This window comes from Paroedura picta, chromosome 1 (genome assembly GCF_049243985.1).
Source record: "Paroedura picta isolate Pp20150507F chromosome 1, Ppicta_v3.0, whole genome shotgun sequence".
NCBI lineage: Eukaryota > Metazoa > Chordata > Lepidosauria > Squamata > Gekkonidae > Paroedura > Paroedura picta.
The window spans coordinates 27,374,157-27,398,014 of NC_135369.1; the positions used below are offsets into that span (position 1 = coordinate 27,374,157).

The 23,858-nt window shown below is 46.5% G+C and overlaps 1 protein-coding gene and 1 long non-coding RNA gene across 2 annotated transcripts in view; one reads left to right on the forward strand and one right to left on the reverse strand.

Annotated features, from left to right (window-relative positions):
* Window positions 1–598: 598 nt before the first annotated feature.
* Window positions 599–10,078, forward strand: LOC143834128 (uncharacterized). Its single transcript, XR_013229732.1, has 2 exons — window positions 599–1,771; window positions 7,178–10,078. It is a non-coding gene; the product is annotated as an uncharacterized LOC143834128 (long non-coding RNA).
* A 4,083-nt stretch (window positions 10,079–14,161) lies between these two features.
* Window positions 14,162–23,858, reverse strand: part of KIF3C (kinesin family member 3C) — a 56,066-nt gene continuing 46,369 nt past the window's right edge. The window contains exons 4-8 of the mRNA XM_077330745.1: window positions 23,719–23,837; window positions 21,141–21,260; window positions 20,383–20,515; window positions 19,362–19,537; window positions 14,162–18,513 (exon numbers count right to left, since the gene is read on the reverse strand). Coding sequence (XP_077186860.1) covers window positions 18,420–18,513; window positions 19,362–19,537; window positions 20,383–20,515; window positions 21,141–21,260; window positions 23,719–23,837 — 642 coding nt within the window. The 3' untranslated portion in view covers window positions 14,162–18,419. The remainder of the gene's footprint in view (window positions 18,514–19,361; window positions 19,538–20,382; window positions 20,516–21,140; window positions 21,261–23,718; window positions 23,838–23,858) is intronic.

A 23,858-nucleotide genomic window follows, 5' to 3' on the forward strand; every position in this document is an offset into this window, starting at 1 on the left:
CTTCCGGGAAGGAACAGTATATAAATATAAATTAAATAAATAAATATTTCCCCGCTATATTTATTATTTACTTTATTTCTCCACAATAGGGACCTAGAGGAGCTTACATCATTCCCCTGACCTGTATTTTATCCTCACAACAACCTTGTGAGCTAGGTTAGGCTCCAAGTTTGTAGATGGCCCAATGTCACCCAGCTAATTTCCTTGGCAGAGGGGAGATATGAACCTGGGTCTTCCATATCCTGGTATGAAATATCTAACAACTGCACTATATTGACTTTCATGGAGTATCTGCTGTTGAACAGTAGCAATTAGGGTTGTGTGCAGCGGCATCCAAATTGGCTATTCCAGGCTGATGCAGCCAGCACCACACCGCATGGGAGGAGGGAGGGAGGGAGGCATGGGCACACAACGTGGCACACACAAGCAGGTGCCTGTGTGTGTGCGCCAACTGATGCACCGGTGCGCCTCCCCCCCGCTGGCTTCGTCGGCCTGGAACAGCTGATTCGGATGCTGCTGCACACAACCATAGTAGCAATCAACCAATCCTGGATGAATCATGTAGGTCAGGTGGTAGCAAGACACCTGGTTGTCAGAATCAGTTCTGATCTTGCCTTGTTTTGGTTTGGGATTTTGATTGATTTTTACAGTAGCCTTGGGGGTGAAGGGTCCAAAAGGAAAAGAATTGAATCAAACAACTGCTTTTGAGAACCCTGCATATTCATGATAGTGATGGGAAACGTTTTGTATTACTATAATATGTACTGCCAATAGATATTATTTTTATAAATCTCTTATAGACATGTTAAAATACTAGCCTTTGCAAACACTAGTTAGAAATGCTTTGTTAATAGGAATAGATGCTCTGTTAGCACATTCTTGTTCTGGTCAGCTCCTAGCCCAAAAGGGCCTCTTTCTCTCTTTCTAAGATATGAGGCTGCAGGTGAACCAAGGGTCACTATCCTAGTGAGGGGTTCAATATAGACACCAGGCCTGGAAGTCTTCACATAGAAGCTAATAGATAGATAAGCTAACAGCTCACCAGTTTATTAAAGACTATAAATAAGAGACAGAGGACCCTCGAAATGCCAGAATGGAATGCAGGTAGATTGATGCCACTGCATGGTATAGGAAAATTAATGATGCTCTATAGTATGTTAAAAGGGTATATGAGATAAGATAGTTATATGTATCAGTAGATGATAGATGCTAATGTCAATGGAAAATAGAAGATGGTAAGGGACCTGGTATATGTCATGGCTCACGTTTGACTATGTGTTGATTATGTTAAGTTTATGACTGATGGACAATGGATGGATTTTCTGTATAAGTACAACTCATGGTAAATGCTCTGTACGGCATTCCATCTGAGCCCTTGGCAAAGACGGAACCCGTCCACATAGTTCTTGGCCCAATAAACTATGCTGTTTTTCTTTTGAGACCTTGCCTTTCTTCCTAATTGGGAACTGGGGAAGACAAAGAGGGCACAACATTTTTGGCGACCCAGATGGGACCCTTTGACCGTCGTTAGGTCAAGGGGAGTCAATTCCCTTTGGGGGGCAGCACGCTTTTAGTGGTGCCCAGCCTTCGGCGGTCGGCTCCGGAGAAAATCGACGTGGGACTAGCGACGTTTCCCGAAGTGCGCACCTGACCTGTTTTTCGTCAGCGGGACCTCGCCACTGCTCCGTCGGCAGACTCCGGGAAGCCGGGACTGAACGCTCGCAAAAAGGTCTCTACAGGGGAGGACGAGGCTGATCTTCAGCATCAACGGGTGAGCATTTTGTGGGACATTTTAAAAAGGGAGGGCTGGGGGAGTGTGTGTCCGTGGCTATTGAATGGTGTGTGTCTGAGACGCAGAATTGCCTGCGAAGTGAGTGCGGAGTCCCGATTTGCGGTTCCGAACAGCCGCGAGGCTGCCGGCCAGAGACGGACGAAGCGAAAGTTGTTTGTCTTACCCTTCTTGTGTCGGGACCCAGGGACCCCTTACCCTGGTCCCCTAGGGCTGTTTCCCTCTGTGTCTGTTTGTTGAAGTGTTTGAAAGCCACGGAAAACTTGCTGTAGGAGGGGGGGCGGCGCCAGGTAGGGAGAGAGGCTAGGTTAGGACAGAGAGTCAACCAGCCCCGCTGACGAGCGCTCCCAAGTCGCCAGGATGGGAGGAACACTAAGCACCACAGGAGGGCCACTAGGATGTATTTTGAACAACTGGGGATCTTTGGATACGGGAGGCCTGTCCAAAAAGAAAATGGTATTTCTATGCCAGGTCATATGGCCACAATATGACTTAGAAGGAAAAGCTGAATGGCCCCCAGAGGGGTCTATTGACTATAATGCCCTGTATCAACTGGACCTTTTTATGGCTAAGGCAGGGAAGGATAGCGAAAAACCTTATTTGTTCCCCTTCTGGGAACTACGGGGAAAACCTAATTTGGCCAAACAAAGTGGTCTCGAAGTCACTCCAAAACCCCAGGCTGCCTGGTTATTGCTAGCTGCTAAAAAGGACGAAGAACCTTTCCCACCACCACCTCCACCCCCAGAGGAAGAAGAGGATTTCCCACCACCCTACAACCCGATCTATCCCTCACTCCGAGGTGAACGGCAATCCCTAGCTCAGGCTTCCCCAGCTGCCTCAACCCCCAGATCAGGGGGATCCGGGGAAGCTGCAGCATCATCCACTCCTCAGAGTTCTATAATAACAGCATCAACTCCCTGCTCAGGAGTATCCTCAGGCACCCGCCCCTCTTTAAGTAAAGAAAGTTCAGATGAAGAAGAGGGGGAGGAAACAAAGTTACATGGGTTGGCCCGAAAATTGGACCAGTCAATAGGAAGCCTTGTGAAAACCATTGCATCAATGTCACCCATTGCAAGCCACACTAGAGCAGCCACAACAATGCCCCTGCGCCAAGTGCCATCACATGAAGGGTTGGTTTACATCCACACCCCCTTCACAACCAATGACTTATTCAATTGGCGAAATAGCCTTCCACCCTATCGAGAATCCCCCCAGTCATATGTTGAATTGGTTCAGCGAATTGCTGCCACCCATCGCCCCACAGTGGCTGATCTTCATGCACTACTGGCAGCTCTTCTGTCAGGAGAAGATAAACGCCAGGTATTGTTGGCTGCTGAGGCAGAATATCAGAGAGTCCGGGGAGGACATGGAAATTGGCCAGAGAGGGTTTTCACGGATCCCAACACCACTATAGATCCCAATAGGGATGAAGACGCTTTGGTCGAGGTTCGTAAATGCCTGGTCCATGGTCTAAAAGTGGGTGTCCCGAAGGCAGTAAATTTCCACCGAGTGGGCCAGATATTACAGGAATCCAAAGAATCACCTACAGACTTTCTGGCTCGCCTTAAGGATGGCTATCGCCGCTTTACAGATATAGATCCTGAGGCCCCAGGTAATGAGTCTATGTTAAAAGCCGCCTTCATTGGCCAGAGTGCACCCGATATTAGAAGAAAACTGCAAAAATTGGATGCCCCTTCTGCCCAATCCATGGAGGTCCTTATTCAAACGGCCTACCAAGTCTATGCTCAGCGAGACCAGGAGGAGGAGAAAAAGGAGGACAAGAAAATGAAGCGACAGGCTACCTTACTTGCCGCTGCTTTACAGGCTCAGACCCATGTTGTGGGCAGGGGAGGCCATGGGATGGGAAGAGGACGTGGGACCCCTCGGTTGGGCCCGAATCAATGCGCTATCTGCAAGCAAGAGGGTCACTGGAAGAATGAATGCCCTCTAAGGGCAGGCCCTGGCAATTCTGAAAGTTGGCAACCCCCAAAGCCACCCCAATTTGGCCTACCCTCTCAAGGCTTTCGAGGAAGGGGCCGAGGACCACGGGGCCGGGGAATGACTCCACCACCAGGAGAACGTCCAGCTGCTTTTCCGGCTACGCCTGGTTTGGATGGGACATTTTTCCAAGGAGAGGATTGACAGGGTTGCGGAGGGGAATTATCAGCATCCCCTGACCCTCTGGTGGAACTTAAAATAGGGGGACGAACAGAAACATTTCTTGTGGACACTGGCGCCACCTACAGTGTCCTGAATTCCCCGTCTATCCCGAGACTAGGTACGCTTACTAAACAAATTGTTGGAGTTGAGGGGAAAATGGACAGTGTATATCAGAGTCTTCCCCTAGAAGTCCAAATTCCTTCAGGCCCACGATTGATTCATTCATTCCTGTTAGTTCCTCAATGCCCCATCAACTTAATGGGCCGGGACCTGCTGGGAAAACTGGAAGCTACAGTCCAGTGCACCCCTAAAGGTGTCCGACTGAAAATCCCTCCAGGGAAAGCCTATCTGTGTTACATCCATGACATTCCCACACCACAGCTGGTCTGCAAAGATGGGAATGAAATCGATCCTGAAATTTGGTATAAGGGAGTCCCGGGAAAAGCTAAGTTTGCAGTCCCTCATCAAGTCAACTTACTCTCTGAGGCACAGCCTATCTCCATCAAGCAATATCCCATTAAGACGGAGGCCAGATGGGGACTCCAGCCAGTTATTAAATTGTTCCTAGACAATGGACTCCTCGAAGAAACCCAGTCTCCATGGTCCACCCCTATTTTTCCAGTGCCCAAGCCAAATGGGACCTGGCGGTTTGTGCAAGATTTAAGAGAAGTAAACCGCCGAGTGACAGGTCTTCACCCCACGGTGGCGAACCCCTATACTCTCCTTAGCACCCTGAAATCCACCCAACAATACTACACAGCTATTGATATTAAGGATGCGTTTTTCTGTGTCGAAATAGCACCGGAAAGCCGAGCCATCTTTGCTTTTGAATGGACAGACCCCCAAACTGGATGGAAAGGTCAGCTAACTTGGACCCGATTGCCTCAGGGATATAAAAACAGTCCCACTGTTTTTGCTGCTGCCTTAAGCAAAGACCTGAGAGGCCTAGAGGTACCCCAATGTACCCTGCTGCAGTACGTTGATGATTTATTACTGGCATCTGAGTGTGAAGCAGCCCTCCATGCAGCATCCGTAATGACTCTTAACCACCTGTCATTTTGCGGCTACAAAGTCAGCAAGGAGAAAGTGCAATGGGTACAGAAGGAAGTTCAGTATCTGGGATTTGTTCTCAAGGAAGGGACTCGCAGGCTACACCAGAGCCGAGTCCAAGCTGTTTTGGCTTTACCAGAACCCCAAAACAGGAAACAGTTACGTTCTTTCTTGGGAATCACGGGTTATGGGCGTTTATGGATCCCCAATTATTCAATCCTTGCCAAACCTTTATATGTGCTTACCCAGGAAGGACAGATCTGGGAATGGACAGGCGAACATCGACGGGCCTGGACTGAACTGCGAAATGGCCTGATTAAAGCGGTGGCCCTCGCTCTTCCAGACCAGACTCGACCGTTTGAACTTTTTGTCATGGAACGAACTGGTTGCGCAGTGGGAGTTCTCACTCAGGCATTAGGTCCTGTAACCCGGCCAGTGGCATACCTATCCAAAAGGCTCAATCCCGTTGCCCAGGGATGGCCCCCATGCGTCCGTGCAGTTGCAGCCACAGCCAGTTTAGTCGAGGAATCACAGAAGATTGTTATGGGATCTGAAATGACTGTGTTCTGCCCACATGCTGTCAAAACATTGTTGGAACAAAAAATTCCAGTCTGGGCTACCTCCAAGAGAGTCTCTGAGTTTGTCACTTTACTATTAGAACAAGAAAATGTGAAATTAGGAGTCCCAACAAAACTAAATCCTGCTACTTTGTTCCCTGTTCCCCTGGAAGGAAGTGAAGAGCCCCACAACTGCTTAGAGGTATTAGAAGTGGTCACAGGGGGAAGACAGGATATCAAATCTACACCATTGCAGGAAAATGATTTGCAGCTTTGGACTGATGGGTCTTCCTTCGTCCACTATGGGCATCGTTACACAGGTTACGCTGTGGTAGGGGAAGATTTGCAGCCTGTATGGACAGAGGCCCTGCCAGCTCATTGCTCTGCTCAGATAGCAGAGTTAACAGCCCTCATTAAAGCCTGTGAATTAACTAAGGACTTAAGAGCTACAATTTATTTGGACAGCCGGTTTGCCTTTCTAGCAGCCCATACGCACGGGGCCTTATGGAAAGAAAGGGGATATCGAGGTGCAGATGGGAAGCCCCTAAAAACTAAGCAACTTCTTGAAAAACTTATGACTGCTATCTGGCTCCCAAAAGAATTGGCCATAGTACACTGTCGGGGACATCAATCCGATGATTCTCAGGTTACACGGGGAAATCAAGCGGCAGATTACTGGGCTAAGAAAGCTGCCCTACAGTCTCCCACTAGCTGCATCACTTGCCCCCTGGTTATGGTGGAACCAGATGCTGACCTGCCAGCCTTATACGAAACCAATGATGAGCTTATCCCAGGGGGAGAATGGGAAAACGGATGGTGGACAGTGAAGGGAAAAATACAGTTACCGAGAAATATTGTTTTTCCTCTCGTTCAGCGGGCTCACCAGTCCACTCACATGGGAATTAAGGCCCTAACCCGATGGCTAAGAGACATTTATTGTAACCCAGGCCTAAAGAATATTGTGAGAAAAGTTGCCCAATCCTGTCCTGAGTGTTTACGATTCAACCCTAAAGGATCTACTCAGAAACACCCAAAAGGCCACCTTCGAAGGGCTTCCTACCCTGGAGAGGCATGGCAAGTAGACTTCACTGAATTACCTAAGCGAGGACGAAAACATCACCTCTTAGTCTTTGTTGACATGTTCTCTGGTTGGCCTGAAGCGTTTCCAACAGCAACGCAGAAAGCAAGCGAAGTGGTGCAGGCCCTCATTGAGCATATTATTCCTCGATTTTCAGTACCAAAAGGGGTTGAGAGTGACAATGGGAGTCATTTTGTTTCACAGATCACCCAAGGGGTGAGTAGTTACTTAGCCATAAAATGGTCCTTACACTCAAATTACCGACCAACGGCCTCTGCCAAGGTCGAAAGAATGAACCGAACTCTAAAAACTCATTTGGGGAAACTGTGTCAGGAAACATCGCTGCCTTGGCCAAAAGTTTTGCCCCTTGCCTTGGCCCGCATCCGGGCCATCCCAAGCTCAAGGTTAGGACTGTCTCCTTTTGAGATAGTGTATGGCCGCCCGTTCACCGTAAATAGACACATGTCCAAATATTCAGGGGAGGTCAATGTGACAATGTACGTACAGAAACTGGCGCAGGTATTGTCTGTTATTCACAAACAGGTACGTGACGCCCTTCCGGTTCAGCCTACCAAGGAACCCATTGCTGAAGTGGGATCGTGGGTCCTTGTGAAGGAGCTCGACCCAACAGCTGAACAGCCTAAGTGGTCGGAACCGAAGCAAGTGTTGCTGTCTACCCCTACTGCTGTAAAAGTTGAAGGGCTTAAGGCGTGGATACACTATTCCCGTGTAAAGGCGTGTCCTCCTCCAGACGAGTGGTGGCAAGCTGAACAACTGGAGCCCTTGAAGCTAAAGATTTCGAAGAAACTGTGCACAAAGTGATTGTCCGTAAAAGCGACCAGAAAGGAAAAAGAAAAATGATGACTCTTAATATTTCAGGAGGATTGTGGGTGATAATTTGTGTTTGTGTTGGGGGATGGGGACGACTAATCACGGAGATAACAGAAGACACGTGGAAGAATGGATATATAGAAACTATGGTAACCATAGCAAGAGAATTGAATTTGACAAACTGTTTGGTATGTGGTGGGCCCTTAGTAGGAGACCAGTGGCCATGGAGAGGGATTCCCCTGGCACCCAAATGGTTGCTAAGCGACCTTGTGGTGGTTAACAATAACAACGGGGAGGATTGGGGTCAAGAAGAGGTCTGGGAACTTAGACACAACGAGGAGGCATCTTACTGTATACAAAACCAAGGGGAAGGTCCTGTGGTGGGATGGAGCCGATGCAATTGGACGTTGACATGGACACAAAAGTGTGTAATAGACGATTGCACACCTGTAAATTGTTCAAAATTGGTTGGTAAATGGAATAATACCCATTTCCAATTCTCTAATGGGAGTTGGTCAAAACGCTGTACTCCAAGTCATCCCCAGAATGGGTTTACATATGATTCATGTGAACTTCAAGTCCCTCGAGCAAAGTTATCTTCTGGATATTATTGGTCACTTTTCTATTGTCAGCAATATAACTATAAAAAGGATGGGTTAGTTCCTTATGTATACCGATGGATGTGGCATCATCCAAATGGGACTCAAGTTGTTGGTTTTTCAACGTATTGGTCTCGAACCAATGATACAATATATGGTGCTGTTTGTAAATGGAAAACATTGAATCAATTGTGGAGATGTAAAATATCTGATAGACGCGAAGCGGGACCATTAGGATTACTAACTACAAAATATTTTCCTTATGCTGACCATGAGAATGTAATCGACCCCTTGTGGCTCAGTAAGAGGAATCCCGCTCTCAAAGGACACTATTGGATATGTGGGGACAAGGCCTACACAATTCTCCCCGCTAACTGGACTGGCAGGTGCTATCCTGGTGTCATATCTCCCTTTTTCTTCTTATTAGGCTCAGAAATGGAACAACAGTTAGGTATTCCCCTATATGATGATAATAGCATTCCAGACACAAGAAGCAAGAGGTCAATAACAACAGATATAGGGGGTGCGCAGGAATGGGACGGGGAAGAATGGTCACCTCAAAGAATCATTAATGTCTATGGTCCAGCAACCTGGAGAGATGATGGTATGTGGGGGTACCGGACACCCATATACATGTTAAACCGTATAATTCGGTTACAGGCAGTGTTGGAACTAATTACAAACCAGACTGCTACAGCTTTGGACTTGCTTGCTGCTCAAAGTACCCAGATGCGCACAGCAATTTACCAAAACCGTATGGCCCTTGACTACCTTTTAGCCGAAGAGGGCGGGGTTTGTCAAAAATTTAATCTCAGCAATTGTTGTCTCAAAATAGATGATAATGGAGAAGCAGTAATGGAAATAGCTAAGAACATCAGAAAATTGGCTCATGTTCCGATACAGAGATGGAAAGGATTCTTGGATGATGGTTGGTGGACAGGTATTTTTAATGGAGCCTGGTGGAAGAAGGTGTTATTCTTTTTGACCTGTGCCTTAGCGGGACTCATGTTTTTACCCTGTTGTATTCCTTGTTTTATGCGTCTAATAACTAGTGTGATAGAGGGAGCTCAACTCACCGCATATCCAATGAAACCGCCATCAAACCTGGGGTCTTCAACAAGCTCCATTAATGCCCCAAAGTTAATGATAGTAAAAGTTATCCCTAAGGAATGTGCTGACTGTATTCCACTATACCCCACACAGAAAGAAATCTGTGACAAGTTAAAAAGGGAGGAAATGAAGGGTCCAAAAGGAAAAGAATTGAATCAAACAACTGCTTTTGAGAACCCTGCATATTCATGATAGTGATGGGAAACGTTTTGTATTACTATAATATGTACTGCCAATAGATATTATTTTTATAAATCTCTTATAGACATGTTAAAATACTAGCCTTTGCAAACACTAGTTAGAAATGCTTTGTTAATAGGAATAGATGCTCTGTTAGCACATTCTTGTTCTGGTCAGCTCCTAGCCCAAAAGGGCCTCTTTCTCTCTTTCTAAGATATGAGGCTGCAGGTGAACCAAGGGTCACTATCCTAGTGAGGGGTTCAATATAGACACCAGGCCTGGAAGTCTTCACATAGAAGCTAATAGATAGATAAGCTAACAGCTCACCAGTTTATTAAAGACTATAAATAAGAGACAGAGGACCCTCGAAATGCCAGAATGGAATGCAGGTAGATTGATGCCACTGCATGGTATAGGAAAATTAATGATGCTCTATAGTATGTTAAAAGGGTATATGAGATAAGATAGTTATATGTATCAGTAGATGATAGATGCTAATGTCAATGGAAAATAGAAGATGGTAAGGGACCTGGTATATGTCATGGCTCACGTTTGACTATGTGTTGATTATGTTAAGTTTATGACTGATGGACAATGGATGGATTTTCTGTATAAGTACAACTCATGGTAAATGCTCTGTACGGCATTCCATCTGAGCCCTTGGCAAAGACGGAACCCGTCCACATAGTTCTTGGCCCAATAAACTATGCTGTTTTTCTTTTGAGACCTTGCCTTTCTTCCTAATTGGGAACTGGGGAAGACAAAGAGGGCACAACAGGGGCTCCTGTGGGTCTTGGAATTAAATACAGACTGTGGAGTGGCCTGGTTCACCTTGGCCAAAGTCTTGTCCACTCTCCCAGAGTGCTTTGCTCTGGCTAGAAAACTAACCCTAAAGTAGTGCTCCTTTCCCAGGAAGGGAGCAGGTGGCAAGAATGATTCAGTGCCTGTTTTGTCTAAGTTCCTGAGCTTGGAGATATTCTGTGCTCCCAAGGTTGTTAGGGTATAGGAATGTGGTGGCTAGACTGGGAAATGTTCCAGATTTCTGAATTGGTGTCCCTGAGGGGAGGGGGTGAACCCATGAAGGGATCTAGCTTCCAGTAAGCATATATAAAGGTTTAGCTCAGGGGTAGTCAAACTGCGGCCCTCCAGATGTCCGTGGACTACAATTCCCATGAGCCCCTGCCGGCAAATGCTGGCAGGGGCTCATGGGAATTGTAGTCCATAGACATCTGGAGGGCCGCAGTTTGACTACCCCGGGTTTAGCTAGTCAGATCATAGTAATGATCTATAGGTTAATTAGTTGGCCTTGTAAGCATGTTTTCTCAAATCATGCAGTTTAATCTGAGTTGTGCCACCTCCTATACAGAAAAAGAACAATTTTAAACCAAGGGGCTTTTTGCACGGCTTCAAAATCGCACAATGGTTGCTAATTGGAAACGCTATTGATCTGCCTTAACGCACGACGTCGTAGACAATCTGCAACACTCCTGAAACCGATCAGCAAAAAGCGCTTCGTTGTAGCGCTTTCAGGGGAATCCCAAAAAGTGGATTCACCCTCCGGAAAGCGCTACACTCTTGCAAACAATCTGTAACACTAGCGATAAAGACCTGTGCGTTAACATTGTTGCGGTTTCTTCAAAGTCCCTCCTCCTGAGCCTGTCCTCCAAACTTCCGGTGAAGCGATCGCCATTTTTTTTTCTCCGAGCGAGCGGGGATAAACGCACCAGCGAGCCTCTTTCAGTTTAGAGGCTTCCCTGGCTTCAGTCCCTCCCCTTCAGTCACTAAGCACACACATTTAACACAGTCATTCAGCCGAAAATTGGCCCGTGAGAGGGGGGAGGGGGGGATTTTTTTTTTCCACTCCGAGGCAGCGTGGCCACGATCAAATGACAGCTCAAACAGAGGCTTCCCTGGCTTCAATCCCTCCCCTTCAGTCACTAAGCACACACATTTAACACAGTCATTCAGCCGAAAATCGGGCCCGTGAGAGGGGGGGGAGGGGGGATTTTTTTCTTTTCACTCGAGGCAGCGTGCCAACGATCATACGATCAAACGACAGCTCAAACACATTAGGCAGCTGGATGGGTCTCTCCGTTGCAACGAATCTACACAGATTCGTTACAATGGGTGTTTTTTTTTAAAAAAAAACCTTTCTTAAAGGGAAAGGGGCTGTTTGGGAGCATGCTAACGGCTGCCCATTGGCTGCTTGACGGCCAGGGGCGGGACGAGCTCGGCAATAGCGCTTCCTTTCTAGCGATTTCTGCCGAGACCGGAAGCCTATGGGAAACGCTACAAAACGCAACTGGATACCACTACAAAGGCAGGTATGCATAACGACGAATTCCACTATTTTAAATGGCGATTTTTCATTCAGTGACCAATTTGCAACAAAGATCCCGGTGCGTAAAGCCCCCAAGTATACGCTCTAGTATAGCAATCGGCTTAAAGTGAGGTAACTAGGAATTGGCTAGAAGCTGTTTTTTAAACACTAGTCAAGTATTAGTACCAGGCCTGACTTCAGTCTGAACATTTAGCAACTGTATTCATTCCTAGCCAAGGCCAGTAGATTGAAGGTTGGGCTGAAGAATGCTCCACCCTTTTGTATCTGTAGTCTGGAACTCTTTTTGTTTTCTCTGAGAGATTCCAGCAAGGTGGAGGCTGAGCAGGATAGTTGTTGCAGTGCAAGAGGACAACCACAAGATGTCCCCATAGCACCAACAAAAGGAGAGGAGCCTCTGACCCTATAATTACAAAGCACCTCTGAAGAGTGGCAGGAGAAAAGCAGCAGCAAATGTAATGTATTGTAGTGGTTGTTTTTGAAGCCAGGAGGGAAAATCACTATTAGGAAATGTGAAGTAATAACAGAAAAGTTCCCTTGAACATGTACAGGATGCTTTTCCCTTGCACCGGAGTTACTGCAGGTCTAAGATAGATTCAAGTGGGTAGCCGTGTTGGTCTGAAGTAGTACAACAAAAATTGAGTCCAACAGCACCTTTAAGACCAGGGGTAGTCAAACTGCGGCCCTCCAGATGTCCGTGGACTACAATTGCGAATGCTGGCAGGGGCTCCTGGGAATTGTAGTCCACGGACATCTGGAGGGCCGCAGTTTGACTACCTCTGTTTAAGACCAACAAAGATTTATTCAAGGTGTGAGCTTTCGAGTGCATGACTGTAATGTGATGTTATTAATATGTAATGCAATTTTGGATTTAACTCTCTGGTCTCAGGACAAGATGACTTGCCAGCACAACTTGTCACTTGCAGGGATGCTTCCATGCACAAGCAACTCGTCTCTTTTAATTATTTCTTTTCACAACTGGAAAAGTATCTGCCAGTAATTACTAATATGGACAGCTTTATTCCTCCAATGTTTTTGTGAACTACAGCTGAACTTAAAGGACTTGATTAGCTGTTTTAGCAAAGAATTATCATATGGCATCATATGGCTTAATTTGGCTACTATGACACAGTTTACTAATTTGCCACAATTTACTTTTGCCTTAGATCTGTACACTTACGATCCTTGTTCCATTTAGTCTGCGGAAGAGCGCGTGCACTGGAAAGCTCATGTTTTGAATCAATCTTTGTTCATCTTAAAGGTGCGGTTAGACTCAGTTTTAGTTGTGCCAGAGCTAAGGTTAGGGCTTCCAAGTATAAAGGTCTGAGCTGCTTCAGTGATCTCCACAAGAAGGTACAGTGTATGAATCCACAGACATCAGAATGTTTTCTTCTCATTTTTTCTAGCACTAAAGCAACAGATTGGCACCACATTAAGCTCTAGGTAGACATGCTTTGAGTGTTCTAAAAGTGCTGCCTGCAAGTATTCAGCCTCTTCTTAGTCAGAACCATCAACATGGAGGCTTGCTATTTTCATTCAGAATAGATGAGACTCCTCACAGTCAGTGGTATGTTCAAGGCCAGAATTCAGAACAGAAATCCAGAGCATCTTGTGTACTCAGTAAAATATGTATTACCACCTAAAGTGAGGGGAAGCATTAACTACAGAATTACTGAACTGCACCACTACTCACAGTATACAAATGATAACTCGTTCTGCAGATTTAGACATATCAGATTCCTCAAACAGATTCATCAGCTGAAGCCGCCCCTCCAGCAGATATTAAACTGACGTTAATCAAGGCCCTCCTGCCAAGATACTGTTGTAAAAAGAGATTGGGAAGGCATGAAGGACCAGTTAATAGGATGTGGCAGCAGATGTCTGTCGAGCAGACTCAAGACCAGGTCGTCACCATGCCAAAACTCCAGTAACACACAATGGCTTCAGCATGTGAAAATAATATCAGGATGGAGCTATTTCTGTGCTTGGTGATGGCATGCAAGAAGTTGACTTATACTGTGTTAGACCATTGGTTTATCCAGGTCAGTGTGCTGTCTGCTTTAACAGTGGTTTGCCAGTGTTTTATCGCATCAGTGACTACCTTTTAACAGGAGATACTAAGGACAGAACCCGTGACCCTACAGCCTGGAATCCACAGCTCATCATGCAAGAACCCATTGGAGAAGTGTATTTTCGTCACTGTGCGGTGATAAAAAGTGCCATCATGTTGCAGCCATGTCCCTGCAGGGTTTCTAAGGCAAAAGACAAACTGAGTTGGCTTGCCATTGCCTGGCTCTGCGTAGTAGCCTGGATTTCCTTGGTGGTCTACCCATCTGTGGACCACCCAGGGCCAACCCTGCTTAGTGTCTGAGATCTGGCCTTCCCAGATCAGATCACTGAGGGTTACAATTGAGCCAAGTGGTCTTCTCTTCAAAAGGATGAGAGGTGCAAATAAATGACGCTGCACACTTTTCTCGCAACAATGCTCATTCCTTTATTGTCATGGTTGAGATTTTTGGAATGGTGCTGCCAGAGCACTGTTTGGGGCAGCACTAAACCGAAGCAACATTACAGAGCACTGAAGAGCTTAACCATCCAGAACCAGAGGGGGTGTGGGACAACGACCTCTGCCAGTAAATTATGTATAATATATCTATGCATAATATGTCCTGTATATTCATATGTATAGAGCGACAAGCGTGGGCCACTATACACCAACTTTTGACTTCCTAAATAAACCACCACAGCAACAGGCACAAAGATTTTGGTCCCAGTTGAGGCCCTCATCTTCCCAATCAACCAATCCCTCCCACTTTGTGACCCCCCCCCCTCTGGAATTTGTCCCCTCTCCAGTCACCCACATAGACAGTAATTTCATAGTTTTCCCAGGTGGACACCCACACTCACCCACACAACATACGCATCCACCACACACATTCATATGTAAATACAGACTCGCCAACATACAAAGAACAAAGAACATCAGAAATTTACATCTGAGGTTGTCACAGCAATGCAGTGAGGCCCTGGGAGCCCCCTGGCCTGTTTGACAGAGGCAGGAGGGACGCTGCAGCTAAATGAGCTGTTCTTGACTTTCTTCATCGTTGTCCTTGAGTTTTGTGCTAGGAAGTTATCTGAGGTTATTGGCAGCACAGCAGTGGACAGAGAAACGAAATGCAAGAGATCTTCGGACACTAAACGTGGTGTGAGTATCAAAGGGGCACTTTGGCATCAGAAGTAACTAGTAGTGCCCCTCGCTTGTGTGCACAAGGGCATCACCACTGGGGAAGAGCTAGCTGTGGCAAATTCCTTAAGTCGGAATCCAGAGGGCAGGAGATGCAATCTGGGCCCAACCCACTTACAGCCAGTTCAGATCCAGGTTGCGTGTCAAGAATTATCTTCCAGTGCATCTTTTATGGCAGCAGCCTGTGCTGCAATGGTACAGCAAATGAATGAAACGGAACTGATGCCTCCAGCTTTTGCTACTGGGAAGGATAAATGTCTTTTCTCCTGGCTGGTCTGCTCAGCTACGTGTCTCCAGATACATCTTTTTTATATCCCATGGGAAACAAAATCCAAAGGGCAGAAGCTGCCCGGTTATATCATGTCCAAGAAGACAGTAGGGTTGGCCATGAGCAATTGGTTTGCAGATATGACAGTCAGACCTGAAAAGTCTCAAGCCCCCTTGCTGTGTGTCGCAGTTGTGCTGTATGGTAAACCCAGAAGATCCATCTGGAAATTCTTTACCCCAGTTCCAAGGCAATGCACATGTTTAAGAGACTCTAGAAATCAAAGGCAAGGAAGTATTGAGGGAGTCAGTTCAAACGCTACTGACAGTCAAGTGGAGGATGGGAAAGAGACTTTTCTCTATTAGTTGTGCTATTCTTCAGTAAGGGACCTGTTGGACCCACTCAGACTGTCTGCCTCTTCTACTTCCCCTTCCGCTATCATTGTCCCCACAACATTCTCTGCTTCTTGTGGTGCCTGATGGTATTCCAGTCCTGGCCACCATGATTTCTACATCATGTGTAGTACTAAGCTCTAAAAAGCGTCAAAGTGCATAGGATGAATGAGAACCCTTGGGGAGCCATTCAAGGACAGACTGCCACATTGTATAGTGAAGCTACATCACACTGTATTGTGGGGGGCATTCATGGTTCCCCAGTCTCCATCATGACCAGAACACTCTAGGAAATAGGCTATTGTCATTTCCTTGCTGCCAAACAAGACAACCTCTCATTCCCTTCCCATTCTCTGAGCCACCTTGCAGTGGCTTATGGCTTTCAGAAGCAGATACTACATAGGTAACCCACCCACCCACCCATCCCCAGTCCACATGAATAAAACAGGAATAACTACCATTCTCAGTTCGGTTCCCACTGTCACAAAACAAGGATTCAAATCCTGATTCATCCACAAGCATGCACTGTAAAAATGACAAGGGTGCATTGTTCTGCCACCCTCTTAGGCAGAAAGGTAATTAAAGAAAAGCTAATGCAGTAATCCATGTTAAACAGTCTTGAGTACAACAAACTAAGTGTGAACACAAGATGAAATGTCCACAGAATCTGGGGGGAAGAATATACCAGCAATGGCTAGGCCACAGGAAAATGAAAACTGAGGCTTGCTTAGAATGACTGATAGCTAGACCTAAACTTGAGGACCCTGCCCATCATGGGTCTGTGATCGGACAAGCTGCTATCATTGGGGTATGTCCAACTTAATGTCAGAAGTCCCGTTTTCACTAGATATCTCTTTTCCTTCATGGCCTCAGAGAGCACACAAGCCCCTTCAACAATGCAAGCTGCTGTACGGACTGAACGTATAATGTAGCCGGACCTTGCAGCCTGAATTGAAGGTGCTGCTGTTGCCCCCAGCTGGACTCTAGAAATGGACTTGTAATTAACATGTAGCCTAAACTAGTGAGAGAGTTAGATGGGAAATGGACTATAACTACGATTATTTCCTCTAGATGGCCCATGTTCAGCAGTAACCTATGGCAACCTACGGGCTCAGCAGTAATCTACAGCAGCTTACAGGCTCAAGTACAAAGGGAATGCACACATGGTTACACAGAGCAATTTAGGATGTTTTAGAGTAGAATATTCCACCTCAACCTCCCTAATTTCTCTACTTTCCCTTGCTGACCTCAGCTTGACCCAAAAAGTCCTCAAGAGTACTGAATGGAATTGGCTTATCTCAAGAAAATGACATGGGGCTTTCGGGATTCCATGTAAGAAGTTTACAGTGGGTTCCCCCCCCCTTTTAAATAGCTGGCATGTGGGACCCCAATTTAGATTAGGACAGGATGAGGTGTTAAGCCTTGACTTGGGAGGTGCTGTGGCACAGTGCCAGATCATTTGCTTGGCATGCAGAAGATCCCAGGTTCAGTCCCTGGCTAAATCTCCAGCTGAAAGGACCAGAGAGGTGATGTGAAAGTCCTTGCCTGAGATTCTGGAGAGCTGCTGCCAGCCTGAGCAGACGATAATGACCTTGATGGAGTTCAGAATAAGGCAGCTTTATTTATTCAAGCATCCCCTTCACCATTTTGCTTCCCAAAACAAGTCTGGGAGCTTATCAAATTCTGTTATGGCTGTCCAGTGGGACAGTTTGCAATCCCGTGAACTTGTTTCAGGTAGGGAAAATGATGGAAGCGAAAAGGCTTAATATTTTCCTGCTGTACTGAGGTCTCCCATACAAGCTGGGAACCTGCATGCCCGCTATTTAAAAGGGAGGGATATGCTAGGAGTTCCCTTCATGGAATTCCCAGCATCTCATCTGGTTTGATCCTCAGCTGCTGGCCATCCATGAGTTTTATGTTTCCTTCCATTCTACCAGGAATTCCATACATGCCTGGTTGGATTTTTTATCTACAGATTGTCTCTTCCCCAATGAGAATATAGAGGATTTCTGTTTCAAGACAGTAGATCCATAAGACCTTGACTGAGTTGGTTTTAAAGTCACTGGGTGGATGAAAAAGGCTGCTGTATGATGCTGGAGCAAATGGAAAGGTGTCGTAGAGTCATAAAGATGTTTTGGTTGCCTTCCTCAAAACGCCGCTTGCATAATGCCGTTTCTGCACAACAGTGGAGCCAGCTCTGCGAACAGAAAGATGCGACTGATGCTCTTCTTGCAAGAACAAAAGCAGTTTCTATGGTTGATGTGATCATATTCCTGCCACCAATTCATGCCCAACTGCACAGTGGATACAACAAAGCCGACCGTGACTCCTGGAATCCTGAAGAACACAGAGGGAGCTCTGCACTGCCACCGAAGCAAAGTGCAGATTGTTCGGCTTCCTCCTCACTAATGAACGACTGGCCACAGGGGGGGGCTTGAGGGAGCATCAATGGAGCGATGGGCAAGTAACAGTCTTCTTCTAGGAACATTGTGCGTTGTGCAGCCACTCCACTGGCAGGGGAGCAATCGGTGCTGTGCCGCCCACTAACCGAAGATGCTGCTCGGTCTGGAAACCCCGCTTTGTCACAAAAGACACACCATAAATAAATATGTTAAATAAATAGAATGACAGATCCAGAGAGGGTGGGGACGTGGGCCCCAGGGAAGCCGTCATCTCTTAACAGACACGCAAACACACAAGAAGTAGCTAAAGACAAAGAAGAGTTAGTGCAGGGGAAGCCCGTCCCTGGGCCACATGTTCTTGGAGGCAGCCAGTGGCGGGAGAAGGAGCGCAGTCCTCCATGTGCGAAGGAAGGGCGAAGGGGTGTTACTTGTGAGCCAGTGTTGTGGAGGGTTTCTGTGAGCTGGAGGCAAGGGATACGTGGGTGGCTGAGGATGGCAAAGAGCGAGGACTCTGGCACCTGGGAAGAGCACGAGAGAGAATGAGAATGATGCCCTCCGGTTTTCCCTTTCCCTTCCACCCCCTCAAATAAAGGCCTACTTTGTCCCCACACTAGAATTGCTACAGGAGAGTCCAACGATCCCATTCAGGATTGCCTCATTAGCCTTTCTCCCCACAAGCCACAGGGAGCTTCAGAGGCAGAATATGGGGGAAGCATCCATTCGTTCTTGTTAGATACAGATTACCTTTAATGGCATTAAAATTCTTGTTCTTTTCTACGCAGAAGTAGGTCCCATGTTATTCAATGGGGCCTACTCCCAGACAAAGGCCCACATTGTATCCTAACTTCACAATCTTAAGCACTGCTTGCCCCCCCCCTTTTAGTCCACTGAATCCACTCTGTGTACATTACATGGTAAAACAGTTTATCCAGGCTGCCCACAGACAGGATAGTGCTGAGCCTGAACTAAGACAGGAAAAACAGAGGGAGAGGAGATCAGCATTCCCAATTCTGTGACAGTTTATAAGAGGAGAAATGGGTTTTTGGGGGGGCATTATTATTGTTATTCCCTCCTGTGATTTCTCATGAGCACCAACTTATATATGTAGTACATGGTGCCACCCTTCTCGACTAGATAAGTCCAAAGTCCTTTTGTTGGTGACTGCAACCACCCAATCTCACCCTTCACCCTGCGGTCTGCCCTACAATACCTGTCATATTTTGGAAACATCACACCAGTGCTAGGACTTGGGACCTGAATGAGAAAATCTCCCCCCATCTGCTTGAATTTCTGACTATTTGGATGAGCACCAAATAGAGCCCATGTTCTTCCACGTCACCCCCAAAACATACATTTGCCCACTCACCAAGACCGTGACTTCCGCACCCGGGATGCAGCAGGGCGCTCCAAGAGGCTATCCAGGCGCATGAGCCTCTCCAGGTGCAGCGCTCGTGGATCGTGTTCACTTTGGTCCTGTGTGATCTCAAACTCAAATACAGCAGGAGGGGAGACATCTAGTTCCAGGAACATGATGTTCTCGGCCTGTGTGAAGTTGCAAGAAGAAGGTAGGACGGAAAGACACGGTTAAGAATGAGAGGTTAGTTAGACCTGGACTTAGAGCAGATAATTCAGTTATTGTACACAAACATCTATTAAGAAATTGGCTCCTAAAAATATCTTCAGAATTAGGGGGATGCAGACTGAGCTTATCCATGAATTGGATTGTGATCCCCCTGGATTCATAAAAATCTCTGTGTATATTATTTATAAGCTAGGGGCCAAGCCTGTTGCATTCAGGAATACGATGAGCGCTAGATTGGGGGGTGGAAGAACTCTCCCCCTCCCCCAGGACCTGGAAAGGCTGCGGGCTGGAGGTCCCCAGGAAGGGAACTCACTGGCAGGGGCAGCTCTCACACAGCAGGGATCTGTAGCCTCTGAGGAAGTGGAAGGAGGAGGGGGTGGTCAGGGGTGGGGGACAGAAGCCGATTGGCTGCCCGCTGGACAGACAGGCAAGCCAGTTGGAGGAGGAAGGACTCTGGCAGGACAACCACTTTGAGTGGATGTTAAGCACTGAGTGGCACTTAAGCCATGAGACACGCTCCTCCTCCTAGGCCTTACCAGAAATATTAAGTGGAACAGACATTTAATTTGCCTAGTGCATTGGGATAGGGTGACCCTAAACATGGATACGAATAAACAAAACCACCTGCAAATTTGATACTGACGGATCTTTCTGTACTGACTTGTGCCTTTGAGTCCTTCAAAATGGGAGAAGGCGTATTTGCAAAGGGTTTGCCTTGCACTGTGCAAAGTTGATTCTGTTAGAAGCCCCTTCTCTCCATTAGATTCTTTTCCTCCAGTTCCTCCCACAAGTCTCTTTGACTCACCCGGTACCGAGGATGGGAGCCCACTGACATGGCGAGGCGAGCGTATTGGCTGATGGGCCTCTTGTAACCCACTGCAGAGGTTGGCCGCTTCTTCATCTGGGTGTTCCCGTTGCCACAGCTGCTGCCGCTGCCACTGTTGTGGAGGTCAGATTAGGTTTCCCCAAAATGAAATACGTTTAGTAATTTAGTAAAATCAGTAGCAGGAAAAGCAAGATCTATAGCTCCATGTCAAACATCTCTGCCTGCTATTCTGTCTCTGAGCTGGAGGTAATTTCCCTCTAGCTTGCACCCCAGTCCCTATGAAGTTAGCCCTTCTTTGGACTCTGCTCCTCTTCTTTTGTTGCTCCAAGATTTTGTATTACCTCATCAGCAGGTAATTGGCACACATTTTTTTAGTCACACAAACCAAGAGTGTTGAGAATTTGTTTTCCCATCCACTTTTAGGGTTTCTATTGTGGTCATTTTAAAACAGTTTGAAACCTGTTTAGCTCTTGTGACCCTATCTTATAGGTCCAGGATAATGAGAGAATTTTTCTCCAGGACTCCTGGGATCCTGGAGGGTTTTTGTGTTTTCCTCTGGGCACAGAGCAGGGGTCACAGGGGGAATGCGTGTGTGTGTGGTGGGGTAGCTGTGAATTTCTTGCACTCTGCAGGGTGTTGAACTAGATGCCCTTGTTGTCCCTTCCAGCTGTATGTTTCTGTGTCTTCCAAGTGAAGAACCAGAGGAACTGTAGTTCTGCCCTAAGTCAAAGACTCACCCTCCTCCAGTCAGCACTAGGGGTTGGAACTTCCACTGGTCTTCCTCGCAGTCAAAGTAGAGGCGGTTCATGATTTTGTTCTTCTCCTCAGGGGGGATGAAGTTTTCAATGATTAGGTACCTGAACATGGAAGGGGAAGGAAGAGTCAGGTAGAGGAAGGCTACCATGGCAAAGCATGCCATTTGGGACCCTAAATAGGTGTGACCCACACGTGACTGGGGAGGGAAGGTGGATGGAAGGCACAGCTTGGGGGGGGGGAATGAAGACAAAGAAATGGCATTGGTTTATTTTCTTATTCTGAAATGTGTAAGCCATTTAGTGGTCCATACAAAGCTATCAGGTCAGTTTTAATGTGAAGTAAATGTGGCGCTCAGTTCAAATGTGTTGATTATGTGTCTTGTCTCTCTCATGACTAGTGTTGGGTCCACTGTGCCTGCCCCACTATCTGGAGTAACCTCTCCTTTTCTATTAATCAAGATGCCTCCCTCACCTCTTCCCCGTTCTTCTTACGGACCCACTTCTCTGACACCCGTTCCTGCCCTTATTTCCTCCCTTCATTGCCACCTCTCTCTCCCCTTCACCTCTTGTCACTGTGACACTCTGACATCAGCCTTCCCCCTCCAGAACCTGCCATGAAGCAAAGTGGGGAGATTCTCCTTGAGCAGTGGATTTGGGTTTTTGTTAAAGATGTAGGAAACAAAGATCTGAGTGGCCCAGGGGTCAAAATTCACTAGGAGTTCACCTGCACAGACCCCCCTTGTGCAGGAGCTATAGAACATCACTTTGGACTTTCTGCTTCAGGTACCAAAGTAGCTCGGTCCAGTCATGCCTATATCTCTGCCTTAATTATTCGATGTGCATTAATGAGTTCAAGGCAGGAAATCTACCAGTTCCAGATTCTATACAGAACCTGGCACGTGCCTTGAGCAGAATACCACTGGGATAAAACAGCAGTGTTCGAAGTAGGCAGCACAGAGACAATTTGGGAATAAATTACAGATGGGTGGGAGGAGGGGGCTCACTTCTTAAGGCAGAAGGAAATAAACCATAGCTTGATTTCCATAGTTCTACTGTCATAATGACGTGGTGGTGCCATCAGAGACAGTTTTACCTCATCAGTTTCTTGTGACAAATATTTCTTGTGATATCAGGAAGAATAATTGAGTACCAACAGTCTCTTTGACTTTGTACAAATCAACTGCCATGGTGAAACTGAAGAGATAAAAATAACCTCTGAGGGAACATCATTCCTTATAGTCACTATCCCTCAGAGCAACAAAGGATGCCCTGGTCAAAATTCCCCTATCATCTGTTAGAGTTAGGCTTTCAGTCATTACCTCAGTGCTAAGGAGTGATCTCCGAATGGTTGCCCAAAGCTATCAGAAATCAGGGGGAAGCATAACATCCTTCTTTTTGGGAAATCTGTGTGATATGGTGGTTAGAGAGGAAGGAGTAAGCTGTTTTGTAAGCTGCTTTGAGACTCCTTCAGCCCATGAAAAGTGAGGTATAAAAACCATCTTCTTCTAGAATGTTGGACTAGGATCTGCGAGACCCAGGTTCAAATCCCCACTCTGCCATGGAAGCTTGCCGTGTGATCTTAAGTCACCAAGACTAACCTACTTCACAGGGTTGTTGTGAGAATTAAATGGAGACGAAAACTATGTAAACCACTTTGGGTCCCCTCTGGAGAAAGGTGTAGTATAAATGTCTCTGAACTGTTTTAAATGGGATTGTTTTGTTATCTTATTTTCATATTAATTTTCAGTAGTGTGGTTATAATTGTTTATTTTTAATTGTATTTTAAATAACTTCATAACAAGCTGCCTTTAGGATCAAACACTGGCTGAGAGTGCAGCATATAAATAATTTTAAAATATATGGTTTTATTTGTTTGCATGGACTAAAAACAGCTTACCAGGTTGGATCCTGTTAGCTTTCCATTGGCAAAAGTTGATTTTTCCCCATGTCTTTCCTTTCACTCAGCAACCCACCATTACCAGAAAGTCTATGCCAGGGATTTGGGAACCCACACAGATTTTTAAAAAAACCCATAGGATAGGGTGGCAGAGAAGGGGGGAACTGAGAAAGATCAACCTTCCTGACTCATGGGGCAGTAGAAAGGTGGTAGAATCCAACCCAGTAGCCTTAAGAAAAAACAAACTTGTGAATCAGTCTCATGTGCCTGTAAAGTCCTGTGAGGGGAGGCCTTTGGTCAGATACTTTCACAGCAGGATCCTGGAGCCGTATTCTCTGTCTGGCTGTAGCTTTTGGCAAAGGGAATAGCTGGTCTATTCTCTGCTGAACTTTAGCACCACGACAGATGGCCAGAATGTGGTACTGCAATTACTAGCTCAAAAGAGGTCAGGTGACACAAAAGACCAACAGGTTTCCACCTGTTCCTATAAAGTTTCTAACTTTGGGCAGTTTTTTACCCAGATACAGGAAGAATAGCTCTTGCACCGCTCATCCCATCTACCCAGTAACAAGAGAAGCCAGGAGGCTGAGCCTTTGTGTGGACTTTCCTCTGATTGGGCAGCCATTCCACCATGTCACCCCCCCATCACCGCAAGGTCCCTACTTGAGCTTCAGCTCTCGTGTCTGCTCATTCTGTGCCTCTTCAAGATCTTGTCGCACTCGGATGTATTCATCATGTTGGTCCTGGATCTCTGCCTTCACAGCCTGGAGCTTGGCGTAGAGCTACCATGGCAAGAAAAGATT